This window comes from Microcebus murinus, chromosome 1, assembly GCF_040939455.1.
Source record: "Microcebus murinus isolate Inina chromosome 1, M.murinus_Inina_mat1.0, whole genome shotgun sequence".
Classification (NCBI taxonomy): Eukaryota; Metazoa; Chordata; class Mammalia; order Primates; family Cheirogaleidae; genus Microcebus; species Microcebus murinus.
In genome coordinates, this window is record NC_134104.1 from 161,534,341 (window position 1) to 161,552,270 (window position 17,930).

The following is a 17,930-nucleotide window of genomic DNA, read 5'->3' on the forward strand; positions in this document are numbered from 1 at the left end:
CAACATAAAGGTGAACAATTTTTACAGCATGTTACGTGTGATGAAAAATGGATTCTTTTTGACAACCACAAGTGTTTTACACAATGGTTGGATAAAGATGAAGTGCCAAAACACAGTCCAAAACCAAATATTCTTTAAAACAAGCTAATGGTGTCTGTTTGGTGGTCTGGCACTGGTATTATCCACTATAGTTTCATGAAACCTGGTCAACTGATTACAGCGGATGTCTACTGCAAACAATTGGATGAAATGATGAGGATGCTTGTGATTAAGCAGCCAAGATTGGTTAATAGAGACAGACCAATCCTCTCACAAGACCACATATTGCAAAAAACAACGCTGCTCAAACTATAGAAGCTGGACTTGTAAACTCTCTGTCATTCACTGTGTTCACCAGACCTTGCACCAACTGACTACCACTTCTTCCAGGCTTTGGACTACTTCTTGCAAGGAAAAATATTCAATTCTCAACAAGCTGTGGAAAATGTCTTTCATGATTTCATTGCCATTCGCTCTTCAGCCTTCTTCACTGCTGGCTTAAGCAAGCTACCAGTAAGATGGCAAATTAGTGTCGATAGTTTAGGTGCATACTTTGATTATTTATACTGCTTGAGATATAATAAACTTTTGATTTGAAATTGGACATTTCAAATTTAATGTCCTAATAATACACAAAATTTCACTTTAAAAAACTGCCATTTAGTCAACTACATAAACCTTCAATACCAGGAAAAAGAGGTTAACTAGATGATGTTTAAGTAAATTTTAGTTTATATTTCCACATAGTAAACTGTTCTTCACATTGACCTTTTAAAAATCATCATAAACATTTTAAGTAGCCAATTCATTTCAAGAGAAGTTTACAAAAATGGGAAGGAAACAAAGTGTTCATCCTAACTCAGCAGCACAGGACTGTAATACACTATCACTCTGGTTGATGTCTGAAACTCTTAAGAGTCTTACCTCGAGGAAGTTACAAACTTCAGAGTTTGTATATCATCTTTGTAAATAAAAGACACAACTGCATACGGACAAACGTGTCTTGGTCTTCGCCTTAACTCATCAAAGCCATACTCATAAAAATAATACTAAAAATAAGAAAATGCAAAATTAACTTCTTTAAGAAGGCAAGAAGTACAGAGTAGAACCTTATTTATCTGCCTGATTTCTGAGAAATATAAAGTCATTTAAGCACCTGTGACAAAAACATCTTTAAACTCCACTTGTCAATTTAACTAAAATAATTTGCACTTTCTATTCATTTTGTGATATAAAACATTCTGCTTCTATGTGTAGCAGATCCCAGTGTTCTACTAGGTATTCCAAAAGTTTACTTCTGAAGAGTTGACCACTGGCAACGTCCAACAGATTTCCTGATAAAAATATTACAAATGGAGCTTAAGCGCCTAGGTCAGCCCAGGATAGCCAACTAATACAAAAAGTAAAATAGTAAGAACACAATCTCACCTAAACCTAACTACCATTGTGCTTATTTCAAATGAATAACACATCCAGCTCCAACTACAAACAAAGCAGCAAAGGAAAAGAATACAAACATAGGTGACAAAGGCAACTGATCTTCTTCCTATTATTCATCAGCCTTTCCCCGTTTTCCTCTTCACCTCATTCATTATGCTAGGGTTTTGTGACTTGCAGACTAGTGATTTTCATTTTAAGAGAGTGAGGGCACAGTGGCTCACACCTAAAATCCCAGCACTTTGCAAGGCTCAGGCAGGATTGCTTGAGGCCAGGAGTGTGAGACCAGTCTGGGCAACACAACAAGACCCAATCTCTACAAAAAATATAAGAACTAGCCAGGCAATGGTAGCATGCACCTGCTGTCCCAGTTATTTGAGAGGCTGAGGTAGGAGGACTGCTCAAGCCCCAGAGTTTGAGGTTGCAGTGAGCAATGATGATACCACTATGCTCTGGCCTAGGTAAAAGAGTGAGACTCTAACTCAAAAAAATAAAAATAAAAATAAAATAAAAAGAGTACCTAAGTTTCTAAATAAAGCAGATTACCCTTCAAAGTCCATTCCCCTGGGAATAAAAAGTCCTCTTTTTATTTTATTTTAAAAATAAAAATAAAATAAAAAGAGTACCTAAGTTTCTAAATAAAGCAGATTACCCTTCAAAGTCCATTCCACTGATTTCAATAATGTTGCTGCTGCCCTAAAAATGCCTAGGAATTTTTTTGAAACATAAAGCCAGTTTATAAGTCTTTCTGGATAAACCAATAGACCTCACATCTACCAGTACTACTACTGTCCAGAAAGTGAGCAAATCAGTCAGTTCCAGACGACTTTGGCGAATACAACTTTTGCTAAAAATCCACAACAGGCCTTCCCCACTGACTCTTCAAGAAGAAAGGAGCAAGAATCGATTTTATTTGACATAAAATAAAAATTAAAGAAAGAACATTTCCACAGAGATTAACATCACTACTTTTCATATACAATCCATTTGGATCTGCATTTTTATTTATTAAAAAGAGTAACATTATTTTATATTCAAACTTCATATAAAAAATAACACTAAAATTTAAATATTATGCTTATAAATATGTGTAATTTACTATATATCAATTATACCTGAATAAAGCTTTAAAAAATTAAAAGTTTACATCTTAAAAAATGTTAATAAAAATAGAAAATATCAAATCAATAATACAAAATGTTAATGAATTAAGATATTTCAAGGAGCTTCAACTTTACCTTGAAAGATGAGTAGTACTTTATTGGGTAGGAAGGAGGTGTGTTGAGAGCAGTGATCATACAATAATCAGGCTGGAAGTTACAGTCTACAGGCGGGAAGAGCTAAGGAGTCTGACTATTACTCTGTGGGCTTGAGGAGTTACTGTGTGTTTCTGAGCCGTCTCAGAAACACAGAACAAACAACAGTGATAGACATGGAGTCTGGAAGTGGTAAATAGAAACCAGAGTCTAGACTGGTGTAGTGGCAGAGGGAGGTGAAAGGGGGATATTTTAAAGGATTTGATAACAAATAGATATGAGGTCATAACATTAAAATGGATCTAGGCACGTACCTGAGTAAGTTCATAGGCTCTATAAGCCAAAAGTGATGTAATTCTATTGACATTCTTCGACACATGACATTCATGCTTTGGCGTGGGGTCCAAAGCACTTTTATTTGACATGGATTCCAAACTTTTTACACCCATGGGGTCATATATACTCTTTATTTTACCCTAAAATAAAGAAAACCTTTTAAGTGTCTATCTAAACCTAAATATTGACTATATGACATTAATATTATAGAATACTTTTCTGAATATAGATTACCTATACCAATCATTTTTTTCCCTTTAATATCTGGTAATAAAGTTAGCACCCAACACTTTTTACCAACATTGAAGCAGTAAGAAAAACTTTTTTTTTTTTTTTTTTTGAGACAGAGTCTCGCTTTGTTGTCCAGGCTAGAGTGAGTGCTGTGGCGTCAGCCTAGCTCACAGCAACCTCAAACTCCTGGGCTCGAGCGATCCTTCTGCCTCAGCCTCCCGAGTAGCTGGGACTACAGGCATGCGCTACCATGCCCGGCTAATTTTTTATATATATATCAGTTGGCCAATTAATTTCTTTCTATTTATAGTAGAGACGGGGTCTCGCTCTTGCTCAGGCTGGTTTTGAACTCCTGACCTTGAGCAATCTGCCCGCCTCGGCCTCCCAAGAGCTAGGATTACAGGCGTGAGCCACCGCGCCCGGCCAGAAAAACTATTTTTAAAAAGTCATTTGAATTTGTTTAATAACAAGTAAATAGAAATTCTACTCCATACTCTTCACTAACAAAAATCACATTACCAACATATTACCCTCTCTATTCTTTGGGGGAAAAAACAAACTCTTAAATACAGTTAGCTTAAATCAAACTTGGGAAATAAACCACTCTTAAAAGTATCTTTATATACCAAACATGAGCAAGCACAGATAAAGACTTGGTATCATCTAAAATTAAAATCAAACTTTGTCTTTGATATGTGAAATATAAAAGTTTAAATTACCTTCATTATCTTAAAAATAACAACATCACCCATTGTTCCTGCTTCCAAAGGATTAGCTTGTAATAAATCAGCATACTTAGAAAGATAGATACCTAAATTAAAAAAATTAAAGGGTTTTAATTTGAATAAGTAGGACACGAATAGAAAAAAATCGAAATATTTAACCTACAGATAAAAGACACCTTTTTAAAGAAATGTAAAGACAACTGATTTTTTTTTTCTTTGAGACAGATACTAGCTTTGTTGCCCAGGCTAGAATGAGTGCCCTGGCGTCAGCCTAGCTCACAGCAACCTCAAATTCCTGGACTTAAGCGATCCTCTTGCCTCAACCTCCTGAGTGGCTGGGACTACAGGTGTGAGCCATCACACCCGGCTAATTTTTTGTTTCTATTTTTAGTTGACTGGCTATTTTTTTTTCTATTTTTAATAAAGATGGGGTCTCTCGCTCTTGCTCATGCTGGTCTCAAACTCCTGAGGCTCAAGTGATCCTCCCACCTTGGCCTCTCAGAGTGCTAGGATTACAGGCATGAGAGACTGCAACTGGCCAGGAAAGCTGATTTTTAACCAAAGCAAAAATAAAATCAGAAAAAACATGAAACTAATTACATTTCTCAAAATCACTAAGACTAGAATAGGCTACCTTATAAAAAGGTGATCTTTGATCAATTTGAAGTACGCAAAATCAGAAACAAAAGAAAAAACTGATATTTAAGAACCTGAAAGTAGTCTCCTTTTCTGGGAATATGATCAAGCACACATGAATTTAATTATAAGGATACAGCAAAATTACACGAGATAATATGTTTTTAAATGGCAACTTAATAGTAGGTAAATATTAATATAAAAGAAAAAAGATTACCCATGGAAGGACTGCCAAGAATTGTTATTTTGGACTGGCCCACGTGTAATCCTTTTTCACATATGCTTTGAACCTAAATATACAAAACATTGTTTCATCTTGCAATGATAACATCAAAAACATGGAAAGACAATTTGCAAACTTGTTTTAAATGAAGGCTTATAAACTATAATATATTCTACATTATAGAAATTTCATATATATTCCAGTTTATAACTAAATATTGATATGAAACCAACTTATTCTCAAAATAACCATATCCAGAATGCATTTTTCTTTATGCTAGGTGTGACAGATACTCTGAATTCCTGCCACTGACATGTAGAACCATTCTCTTTTGGGGAGAATTAGAAACAGCATAATATTTAAAGAGAATATAACTCTACCTAAACATCTTCAATTAAAAGGGGGAAAAATGATTCCAAGTACATGTAATCAACAATATAAAAGATAGTTTTTTAATAAAAGGAAAAGTATTAATTATCAAGCATGTTCTAAGAGAAGAAAATAGGATTGGTCAGAGAAAAAAATGAGTACATTTGAAAAAAAATTATAAAACAATAAAATGCTTTGCCCTGCTGAATCATTTCTTCTATTTATATATCAACAAAAATGTTTACAATTATCAACTATATTACTGAATTATAAAATCAGGAACTTACAATGGAATATCCTCAAATTGTTTTTTATAAAACAGGTTAACTTACCTGATATCGATCAACCATCAGAAATGCATAGGATTCTGAAAGTTCCTTATCTAAACGACCATCAGACTTCAGTTCTCTTCGCTTTTCTGTAAACTAGATAAAATGAAATCTATAACAACTCCTTAGCTTAGCATGTGATTATCTTTTTCAAGAAATCCCAAACCTACCAATGTAGAAACTATCTTTTCTCTCCCTGTACTTTCTGTCCTTCAATTTTTCCCTCATTTTAACTGGCTCTTTACCCATACAATACAGGCACACAAGCAGTTAGTGTTAAAATTGATGAACACTAGAACACAAATTTCTATTAAAATGTTACCACACTTCAACTCTCCCAAAGATTATAAGTTCATGTTTTAGTTGTCTCTGCATCTCCCATTTTACTTAATATGGTATACTGCATCTAGTAGGTGGTTTAATAAATCTGTTGAATGACCAGCTTCTAGATAATAAACTCAATTAGGAAAAAGAAAAATGTTTCATTTCTTTTTAACTATATTCTGTATGCCAAGCACGTAAGATATACTCCATACATATTTAGAGGATAAACAAGTAACACAAGTACTCTAAACTGTAAGTACTCTAAACTGCTGGCTGTCACATTTAGATACAAATAGATATACATTCAAAATATGAAATATCTAACATTTTATATTCAGTATTCAAGCCATTACTGCTCATTAATATTATAATTAATCAATCTTCAGACTAAATTTTCATATAAAATTAACAAATAATCCCTATCATACCTGAAACCACATCAAACTATCAAACTTTTAATTTTTCCTGGGAGCCAGTAACATTAATGCCCTTAGGAATCCTTTCGAAGTTAAAAAATTTTGGTAGCACTCAGTTAACCAACTTGTAAAAATATGAAATTAATAGTATTTCATGTCCAACAGAAAGCAATACACATCAAATATTTCTAAACATCTCATTTGTATTATCTTTTCCTAAATGAAAATTCAAACAATATTCTAATTTGTACATGAAACTTAAGTTCACTAACATTCTCAACTGTCTTGCCCCCTTTATTCACACTTTTTAAATAAGAATCTTTACTAATTATATTAACACAATCTAGCCACCAAGCAATAACTGTTTAAAAATTAAGCATATCCTAAAGAAATACACATTTAACCCCACTAATTATCTTCCAATTTCAGCATTTAATTAACATGTACAGTACTACAAGACCAAAAGGCCTTATTATGAATTTACAATTAAACTATTCATAGTGAGCTATCCCTGTGTTTCGCATTTTCAGAAAAAGAAGTTTTTTACATAATTGCACTTTAATAAGAATTTAACATAGCAGATAAACATAGTGCCATAGTAACAATGTTTTGGGGGAAAAAAGATGTCATTTAAAACTTTTTTTCCCCTTCATCATTTGGTTTTCCTAAAAACTTTTGTATTTCTAAAGAAAAAGATTTCCCCCTAAGGCTGTTAACTGGTTCTTAAAACAATCTTACAGTAAGTAAAATTGAAAACATACCTCCTTTTCCAAAAGCTCATTATGTATCAAGCAAGCACGTTTGTAGTTAAAATTTGATACTGAGGTTGGTTCAAGGTAAGATGAATGGAGAATATTTAAAACATCTTCAAATTCTCGAGAGCCTGGAGTTAATGGCTGGAAAAGTGCTAAAATAAAAAACATTTTTTAATTTCAAGATTATTCCATCTTAAATGTAGCTTCTTATATTTTTGTGGGTTTGTTAACCTAACTTTAAATAAAGTGAAAAAAGGCATCAAGGATATCCTATTTTGTGACATGCAAAATAGATACTTATTAATTCTCTGACAAAAAATTAAAACCAGCTGTCTACATTTACCAGTTCCTTCAGCAATGAGGATCTGGAATTACACAGGCAGAGGAGGAGGCTGCAATTTTGTAAACATTAGGGATGCTACATTAGGCAACCTAAATTGCTTACAGACTCTCCTAAGAACTTGGGCTTGTCTGAACTCCTATGTTAAACTAAGTATTATGTCTAGGACTGTGCATTTCCACAAACTAAATGCTTACATCATAAACGAAAGAATAAGAACATTTAAGACACTTAAGTATCCATAAAAAAAGATCATGTTTTTAGTACTAAAGTTGGAAGTAATAGAATATGCTATACCCAAATGTCTTCTTGTATAATCAATAAAAAGTAAAAAACTATGACAACTTAGTAACATGGAAAGATGCAGGGCTTTGGAGTCAAACCTGGGCACAAACACCAGACCTAGCATTTATTGGGTTTGTGGAAGATGTTGGGTCAATAAATTACTTAACCAAAAAGTAGCTCTATTCCCTCACCTATCAATGGAGAACGCCAGGTATCCTATATGCCACATATGAGGCAATACATGGAAGCAGCTCACATTCTCAACCACTCTACATACCACTTAATTTTTTTTTTTTTTTTGAGACAGAATCTCACTCTGTTGTCGGGGCTAGAGTGCCGTGGCATCAGCCTCGCTTACAGCAACCTCAAACTCCTGGGCTCAAGCGATCCTCCTGCCTCAGCCTCCTGAGTAGCTGGGACTACAGGCATGCAACACCATGCCTGGCTAATTTTTTCTATATATTTTTAGTTGGCCAATTAATTTCTATTTTTAGTAGAGATGGGGGTCTTGCTCTTGCTCAGGTTGGTTTCGAACTCCTGAGCTCAAAGGATCCTCCCGCCTCGGCCTCCCAGAATGCTAGGATTACAGGCGTGAGCCACTTTTTAAAAGATTTAAGTCAAATATCCAATTTCTTCTTTGGAATTACCTGGTCTCATAACCTCAAATTTCTACTTTATGCATAAAATATTTAAATTGTGTTCCACCTGTACATACTCTTAAATAGATGGCAGCAAACTTATAAGCTGGTTTTTACTGCATTTTTATACATGAGCATAAGGCTTTAAAGGAAATACCAAATGATACATCCATTCATTTATCCAACCATGTATATATTACAGAAGTGCCTGTAAACATGTAGTTTTCAATGACAAAATGTATATAAAACAAATGTTTACCACTACTTTGGGATTGCAAACTAAAAAATAAAGTCAATAAGGTTACAGTAATGCAATAAAAAAGATACTGAGTAGGAGTAAGCTCAAAAAAAAAAAGTACTCAAATAGAAGACTACTAAACACAAAAGTATCCTATAATCAAGTTTGTAGCAGTTGAATATGCTCAATAAACTACTAATTGTAAGCTCCATGAGAGTAGGGTCTATATCTGCCATGTTCATTACTCATCTTTCTCATATCTCAGTAGCTAGAACTGTGAGTGCTGGCCTCAAGTAGGTTGAATAAGAAAATGAGAAACTTTGTCCAATATTTTTTAAGTATTAATACAAATAAATAATTCTAAAACTACCAAACCATGATTCATTTTAAACTGAGACCCAACCACAAGTCCAACAATTCAGTAATACACAAAACAAAATGAAAGCTAAGAGGGTAAGGGAATTATGTTGTCTCGATTCAGATCTTTTAGAGAATGTAGTAGGATAAAAACATTTTATCTTTGTGATGATTGTCTCCAATTAAGTTGTGAAAAATCTGGCAAGGAAAGCAGCATGTGGAAGTCTTACAGACTTTCATATCCCAGTGGGACAAGTATGATTTTTAAAGTTGGATTTTTACACATTATTTTTTTGTTTCTAAACAAACATATCCAAAAAAAGTATCACATGGCTTCAAATATCCATAAAATTTTACAAGCCTACATTAAAGTTTTTTTTTTTCAAGCTGGAGTGTAGGAGCATGATCATAGCTCACTTAAGTCTCAAATTCCTGGGTAGAGTGATTCTCCGATCCTCCTGCCTTGGCCTTCCACAGTGTTATATTACAGGCATTAATCACCATGCCCAGAAATTATTTTCCTTAGTTAAGCTGCCCTAACACTATTTCTTCCATTAATCTAATCACAAGTAAAAATATTAGTCAAATCACACAAATCTGCATAAAAATTATTCAAATTATTCTCAAAAAAGTACTTAACATTTCCATTTCATTCCAAAGCAATGTCCTAGAGTCATGTCAAATGCACTTAAGAAAACAGCCAATAGGAAAAAAGTTCTTGCAAATAAAAATAAAGATCGGGAGATTTTAGGTCTAACAACAAATATTTGTGTTCTAGGTATTTTGTATTTCAAATACCTCAGTGGCTTCACAAGTTAAGCCAGAGTTATTTCTGATTTTTCCTAATGTTCATGTCTATGAAAATAAAATCCTGTAACTATTTTTAAGCATTTCAAGTCAACATGCTGGTAATGACAGTTTAAAAATTTATTAAGTACATGTTCTAAATGTACATTCCCTTAATAAAAGGTCTCTTAATATTGCATACAAATCGATTGCTATCTTGTCATTTCTTTTGAAGAAAACATAAATCATAATCTCAATCCTGGGTCACTATTTGAGGCAATTAATAATAACCATGTGGCTACCCATATAAAGAAAACACTTTACATATGAATCATCTATTTCACTCAGGGAAGTCAGTATATACTGTTCTCTGGATTCTAGTTATTGAGTCTAACCATTAATGGGTGATTACTACTTTTCAGATACTGTACTAAAAGCTTTACATGCATAGAGTAGAATGATGGTTACCAGATGCTGGGAAGGGTTGTGGGGCAAGGGGGATAAAGTGGGGATATTTAATGGGTACAAAAATAAAATTAGATAGAATAAGACCTAGTATTCAGTAGCACAATAGGGTGAGTATAGTTCATAATTACTGCATATTTCAAAATAAAAAAAAATATTAGGAATTGAAATGTTCCTAATACAAAGAAATGATACTTAAGGTGATACCCAATGAACCTGATTTAATCATTATACATTGTATACCTGTATCAAAATATCATATGTACTCCTATATACATTATATACTCATAATGAAAAACTTTGTTTTAATTTACAGAAAAAAATTCAACCTGATTCTGTATCTTGTGTCCTGAACTGTAAGCAAAACAAAAGATGTGTTTATGGGTATTAGAGGTAGAATCGCCAATATGCCAAGAGTGGGAAAAACACATTTCCTCATTTTACAGATCAGGAAATCATACAGAACACTTATACATAGGAAATTAGCTATGTAAGAACAAAGAATGTGATTTCTATGACTTTGCTCTTTCTACCCTTTTGAGTCTTCTCTCAAATCTCTCATATGTAAATGAGCTGAACTTTTCTTAATTTTTTCTAATTTTGATTTTCCTACAGAAATAACAGGGCCAAAAGTCATAACTATTATCTTTTGGTTTACAGAGGTTAACAGCAGTAAAGTTCTTTCATATGTTAAGTTATAATTTTGCTTATTTAATGGATTTCCAGCAAATGTATGCCAGAAAAATGAGTTGATTACTGATCATACAAGGTTTCCTTATTGAAAAACTGATTATAGGTGTATTTATGGGATTAAAGAACAGAGATTCAGAGATTTGGCAACTGGAGATTTGTAATTCAGATAACAAAACTAATTGTATCATAGAATTAGAACTAGCAATCTCCTGACCCCCAGCCATACTATCATCAAATATTTTTATTACTCATAGCATAGAAAACTTATTCAAGAAGTGAAGGTTATATTCAAGCAGCTGGCATAGATTTAATGCACCTAGTAGCAGCTTCGTTCCTTAATCAAACATTTTCCTCAATTAGTTTTACCGATTTAGTGTTAATGTAGATTTTCCTCTTAGTGTATCTATATAAAAAATTATATATGCATATATAAATGAGCTGAACTTTTTAAAAAATGGACCACTGTTATCAAAACAAACGGATAAGAAGTATTAATAAACAATTTGTCTGATTTAAAGTAACCAATTCATGGAAGAAGAGATAACTATTAGCAAGAATAGGCTGGGGATCTGCAATTCTCTATGAATTCACAGCTGATGTCTACTGGTATTGACTATAATACAACAACTCTCCACTTGTTCTTCACAATTATTTTTTAAAAACCAATTTTATTCAGTCAAAAATAACGCTTTGGGAATGGGTGTTTCGTCTCTGTATCAACAAGGTTGAACACAGTGTAGAATTAGGAATGAATATACTGGCAGAGATTGAGAGAGCAGCACAGATATGAAACTTAATGTTTTTTGGATGGAAGATAGGTCAAAGATTGTGACCTATCAAAGATTGTGACCTTCATTACCAAGAATTTATACACACCTACCTAACGTTTTTTGTTGATGACTGGGTTCTTCCCAGTTTTTTTTTTTTTATCTTTTAACATCACTCTGTGAAACCTAAATCAAGCGTACTTCTATGTACAGAGACCACCTGTCCTTAGAACCCAATCATCCATCTACAACTAATGAAACACCATGGAAATTTCCTTTTAAGATCAGACTTGGGCTGGCTTGGTGGCTCACGCCTGTAATCCTAGCTTTCTGGGAGGCCAAGGCGGGCAGATTGCTCAAGGTCAGGAGTTCGAAACCAGCCTGAGCAAGAGCGAGACCCTGTCTCTACCATAAATAGAAAGAAATTAATTGGCCAACTAATATATATATAGAAAAAATTAGCCGGACATGGTGGTGCATGCCTGTAGTCCCAGCTACTCGGGAAGCTGAGGCAGCAGGATTGCTTGAGTCCAGGAGTTTGAGGTTGCTGTGAGCTAGGCTGACACCATGGCACTCACTCTAGCCTGGGCAACAAAGTGAGACTCTGTCTCAAAAAAAAAAAGATCAGACTTGGCCCCAACGGCTTCAAAAAGACAACTGCAAATTTTGTGGGGAAAGATGGGGGCTGAAGGGCAGAATTAGCCATTAATTCTCCTGGACTAAACCAGTATGTAAACTGGTGGAGGAGAGTAATTTTGGAGACTCTCTTGTGCCTTATAGATAATAACCAATAGGCAGGCAGGGCCTGGGGGCTCAAGCTAGCACTCTGGAAGGCTGAGGTGGGATAATCACTTAAGTACAGTTTTGAAACCAGCCTGAGCAATAGAGACACACCCATCTCTACAAAAAAATTAAAAACTAGCTGGGGCATGGTGGTGTGCACCTACAGTACCACCTACTTGGGAGGCTGAGGTGAGAGGATCACCTGAGACCAGGAGTTTGAAGTTGCAGTGAGCTATGATGACACCACCACTGGAGCAGAATGGGGACTCAGAAAACATTTTCTAGAAATCAATTTCTCAAGAATTTGAGGGGAAAATTATATCAAATTACCAATTTTAATTACTTTTGATGACTTATTAGATTTACAGTAAAACAAGGCAGAAGTAAAACATCTACCAACAAAATGCAATTCTAAAATTTGGTTAAATTTAACCAAAGTGCCTCTTTATATTGTAGAAAATAACTCCACCAATAATACAATATACATCATGAATGATAAAATGTATATCCTTCTAGTCAATTATTTAATCTGTCAGGACTGATTAATGTTTATAGTGAACATAACTTCTGAATCTCAAAATTACCAAGGATATAGACATACTAAATTCTGTATTTATTCTAAATTTCTATATTTAAGCTATTCTTGTTTTTTCCCCCACAAATGGGTCAGACCAACACACCAAAAGCAATTAACTTAAATTCCCAAATTAATTTTTAAAAAAACCCTTGCTCTAGAGTTTGAGCAGTGGTAACAAATACTCTACATCTAGGTTTAAATTCCAACTCCACCATTTACTAGCTGTGCGATCTCGAGCAAGTTACCCAACTTCTCAATTGTTCAGTTTCTGCATCTATAAAATGAGCATAGTACCTAATACATCAAATTGTTGAGATTTAATCACTATGTGTAAAGTGCTAAGAACAATGCCCAGAACTTATTAAGCACTGTTATGTGTCTGCCAACATTACTATTCAATTACAATGGCAGTATTTTGGGTGCCATACTATTGTCAAGACTAAGAAAAGAACTTTGAGTCAACAAGTTATAGTCACATAGTATTTACTTTTGAGGTATTAAAAAAAATACTCAAATCCTAATCTTAAATTTGACTCGAAAAGCACAGTCACAAGCAAAGGTCTGCCATAATAACATATGAATAAATAGAAATTTTGATACCGAAAAGTTCAAGCAGACCACTGAAAATCATCTGATACTCAGGTGATCATAATTAATAATACCTAGCCAAATCCTATAAATGGATACCTTTACCTTTCAAGGCTTCTAAGAGATGATGATGTTGGGATGAAGTGTGAAACTAGCAGCACCTGCACTGTTTGAGATGAGAATTTTTTTAATAATTTAAAAAGCTGAATTTCTCTATTAAATTCTACCGCCAAGCACTACCTTATCTCAGCTTGGACAGGATAAAGTTCATGGTAGTAAAAATAGTTGCTTATTTAATTTTTATACATTCTATTTAAACTTCTACTTCACTATTAGACAGTGTCTGCTCAGTGCATAAATACTTAGACAAGTTAAAAATTATTCATTTTCACTTAACATGAAAGAAGTCCACTGATGTATTTCCCTTGCCCACAACCTTTTGTCTCTCAGTGAAAATGGAAAAAATAAATTTTCCCCAAGGAGTACCAGACTGGGGAAAACAGCTAGGGTTTATATTTCCTAATTCCTCAATTATTTTCACTTTTAGTGTGTTCAACTGAAGTATATTTTCAGCATCCTCTGGATTTGGTTTAACCAATTTAAAAAAACACAGCAACACAATGCCTTCCCACAATTCCCACTGCCTTTCCACACTACCAACAAAGTGTAAGGGTTTCTAGGCCAATTTTCTGTCCTAACAAAAGTAAAGGTATACTGCGGTCTGTCCATTACTCCTAGGCACTTAAAACCTAAAACAAAATAGACTTCAAAAATCTTTTATCAAGAAAAAAAGTTAAGAAAAAATGTTCAACCTCCTACCTCATAACCAGAGCCCATCTGAATGTACTTCCAAGTTATTTTCTACCAATTAAGGTGGGGCATCTAATTTTTCTCATCTAGACTACAGCCATACATCTTAACTAAATACACCAGAAGAACTGACAACCTTTGAAAAGTCTCTTTGAACTCTAAAATATTACATTAACCCATTTAGAAGATACTTTCAGAAGCATTCGTGTTACTGGACAAAGGTTAACTTCATCTTTGTCAACATGGCTTCTCACACCAAGTATTTACTTCCTTGGCTTTGTCATCCAAATAGAAACAAATTTTATTTGTATCATACTGATACAAAGGCCCTAACAATTCCACTTGTGCAAATGGTGCTGGTTATACATATGGAAAGAGGAAACACAAAGCTTCAGCCAAGATTCTAAGTCTTTACTAAGATTCACATTACAACAAAAAAACTTTCTGCAAATAAAAAAATTCCTATTATTTTCCAAGGCAAATAATAAAAAACTAAACCATGCAGTAGGGTAAAAAAGACTGACTTTAAGTTGTTTGAATCCAGAATATTTTTACTGGATAGTAAAAAATAATCTAATAACTCAACGATATTTTGATCTCTATCAGAAATTCAGACTCCATATTGGTAACAATATGGCATTAAGATTGAAACAAGTAAATGTAATTAGTGTTGTTCCCATATTGGTTCCAAAATCTAAGGCTGGACTTTTTTTTTTTTAAATAAAATCTGAAGTTCTACCATCTGCCAAGATCAAGTTGATGACTCCTGGGCATAAGCTAACTTCTCATTTTTTTCCATACGGAAATTACTGCACCAAGAACCTACCTTCCCATTCTTTTCAAATACAAGAAAAACCACCTAAGTTTGGTTTGATAAACACACCTATTTAATCTAACACTTCAAAAACAAGGGAAAAATCTACATGAAAATGAAGTGTGATGGAAAATAGCAGTGTGCATGGATCACATCTACTAATGGAGATTTCTAAATAAGGGAAGACGCTGACATCAAGCAAATTTCAAGTAGACACATATAGCGAAGAATTTCCACAGGGAGAAGCACTTGTGGTCCTCAGAACGTAATGGCCTTGGAGAAAGCCCCAGAATCCATGGCCACGGGCCATTTCCACAGTGAGACTTCTCAGAAGCATCCTTAGGAGGACACATCAGCTTCTCTGCCTTCAGGGGTTGGGAGGGAGGGGCGCCGAGCACCATCTTTCCTCTCTGGGAGCTGCAGCCTTACGGACAAGCTTCAAACCTGAGCTACTTCCAACTTCCACGGGGAGAGGGGAGCAGGGGAGCGTGGTTCCACCGCTTTCCTCTCGCACCGAGCGCAGCAGCTGGGCGGCCGAGGCAGTGAGGGGAGAGGCGGCTGGCGCTGCATGCGTGTTTACGTGTCTCGGATGGGTGTGGGAAGAGGAGACAGAGAGAGTCTAATGAAAGATGGAGGGAGAGAGAAAGAGGGGTCGGGAAAGGGGAGGCACCACCTTTCTTTTCTCTGCTCTTCCTGGGGATCTGAAAACTCCTCCTAACAGGCCTTTCGGGCTCTTCGGGGCCTCTGGGCAGAGCGGCCGCGCCCGCCTCAGAGGAGTCCTGGGGCTGCTCGTGGCTGAGGCTCTGGACAGCCTCGGCCCCCGCGGTCTCCTCAGGCCCGGCGCCGCCAGCGGGCTCCGCGATGCTGAGGACGCCGCCGCCGCCATTTTGTGGGGAAGACTCAAGCTCCGGAAGCGTCTGCTTCACCGCGTCGTCTCCTACGCCGCCACTCTCCCAGCTCGCGTCCGTCGGCGGGGAGGCCTCAGTCTCCGCAGCAGTTGCCATCGCGCCGGCGTGAGGAGCTCCGGGAAACTTCTGCCCACAAGGTCGACAGGCGTGGGGGGAAGGGGCGGCAGGCCGGCCTTGCCGCCGAGCTGCTCTCTGCCCACCCACCCCCTTCCCCCCGTGGCCGCGGGCAGCGCTCCCGACCCAGCAGCCACCTGGGGGCCCCGTAGCGGGCGCCCCAACCGTGCCGCCCGGCCCCTGGAGCCGCTCCGCTCTCGGGCAGTTCTTCAGCCTGACCCCGCCACTCAACGTGCTCGCGTCGGGCCCGAGAGGGGGCGGGGCCAACGCGAGCCACTCCACCAATAGGAGCGCGGCCCCCGCCTCCGCGGGTGCGGATATAGCGCGCCGGGGGGCGGAGCCTCTGGGCGTCCGAGCCCGCCAAAAGGGGCGACCGCAACGCCTGGCTAGTACCTCGACGCCGACGCCGCAGCCCGCGGAATGTGCGGGCTCCGCGTCGTTCCGCAAGTTTCTGGGCCGCACTTGGCCAGAGCTGCAGGCGAAGAAGTCGGGTTTAGCCTCTTCCCGGAACGCAGGCATCGCCCATTTCGGGGCAAGACCCTCCCCCTGCGGGCGCGAGTTATCTCGTCTGAGCCAACACAGGCTTCGGAGCTGTGGATTAGGGAGGGACTCGGTTTTGCCAAATGTTTGCGAGTTACAAAGACCTGGGGAGGAGATGAGGAAGTAAGAGCGATAAGAGCCAAAAGCCTTGGACCAGCCAGTCATTCTCACCGGATCTTGTATTTTTACAGTAGATTACTCCCACCTGCCCCCCTCTTTTAAAGGATTTGACCTCTGTGGCAGGGCTCCAACGAGTAGAGTACTCAATACCTGGGATCCTTTGTCAACAGGATTTGGTTCTGGGGAATTTGAGGGGAGGAGGTTGTTGGCTTTTTGTACTGTTTTTGTTTTTCAGTTTTCCTATAGCAAATGTATATTAAAGAAAAAATAAACTTTTCCAGTCACATTTTAAAATACACAGCATGTGGTCACTCTCCCTAAAACAACTTGATAGTTAAGTGGAGGGCCTTTTCAGTAGTAGTTTCAATCTACTCTGTAAATTATCACGGGTTATTGTGAACACAGTCAATATTTATGAGGTGCTTTACATATGCTAGGGACTGGACAAAGATTTACATACATTATCTGCATTTAATCCTCACAACAACAGAAAACAGGGAGATAATATTTTGCACAATTTAAAATAACTGTTGCAAGATAGTGGACAAATTAAAACCAAGATTTGAGGGCAGGTATATTTAACTCCCACAGAAAGTACTTGAGCACACTGCACTAACTGCTTCTCGAAGACCTAGTCTTCACTGCAGTCCTGCACTTTATTCATTTTATAGACGAAGCAACTGAGGGCTGACGTCTTGCTTAGGGTCTCCAAGCAGCAGGATTGGGACTGGGACCCAGATCTCCTTTCCCAAACTCTAGCTGTGTCCCAAGAAGTTGACTGACCAAAGGACAATTATAATAAAACCTCAGGCTTTGTCAGGTGGCTGCTACTTAAAAGAGCATTCCCAAAGACAAGAGGAAAGTTGGATTCCTATGCCCTGTGATAAACATTATCCTTGTTTTAACAGTTGACATGGAAAAGATAATCATGGATAGATCAACTTACTAGAGTCAGCTCAGTAAATTACAGGCAAATGAGTGTAAATCAATTATTACTAAGTAGTTGGGGTAAAAACACATTGTAAAATATT

The 17,930-nt window shown here is 36.8% G+C and overlaps 1 protein-coding gene across 4 annotated transcripts in view; it reads right to left on the minus strand.

The window, feature by feature from the left end:
* TASOR (transcription activation suppressor) overlaps nt 1-16,462 on the minus strand; it is a 53,748-nt gene extending 37,286 nt beyond the window's left edge. For all 4 annotated transcript variants that reach the window (XM_012765614.3, XM_012765612.3, XM_076008741.1 and 1 more), the window contains exons 1-7: nt 15,891-16,462; nt 7,083-7,228; nt 5,585-5,677; nt 4,878-4,950; nt 4,019-4,110; nt 3,047-3,208; nt 964-1,088 (exon numbers count right to left, since the gene is read on the minus strand). In XM_012765614.3, coding sequence (XP_012621068.1) covers nt 964-1,088; nt 3,047-3,208; nt 4,019-4,110; nt 4,878-4,950; nt 5,585-5,677; nt 7,083-7,228; nt 15,891-16,221 — 1,022 coding nt within the window. In that variant the 5' untranslated portion in view covers nt 16,222-16,462. The remainder of the gene's footprint in view (nt 1-963; nt 1,089-3,046; nt 3,209-4,018; nt 4,111-4,877; nt 4,951-5,584; nt 5,678-7,082; nt 7,229-15,890) is intronic.
* Nucleotides 16,463-17,930: the final 1,468 nt, after the last annotated feature.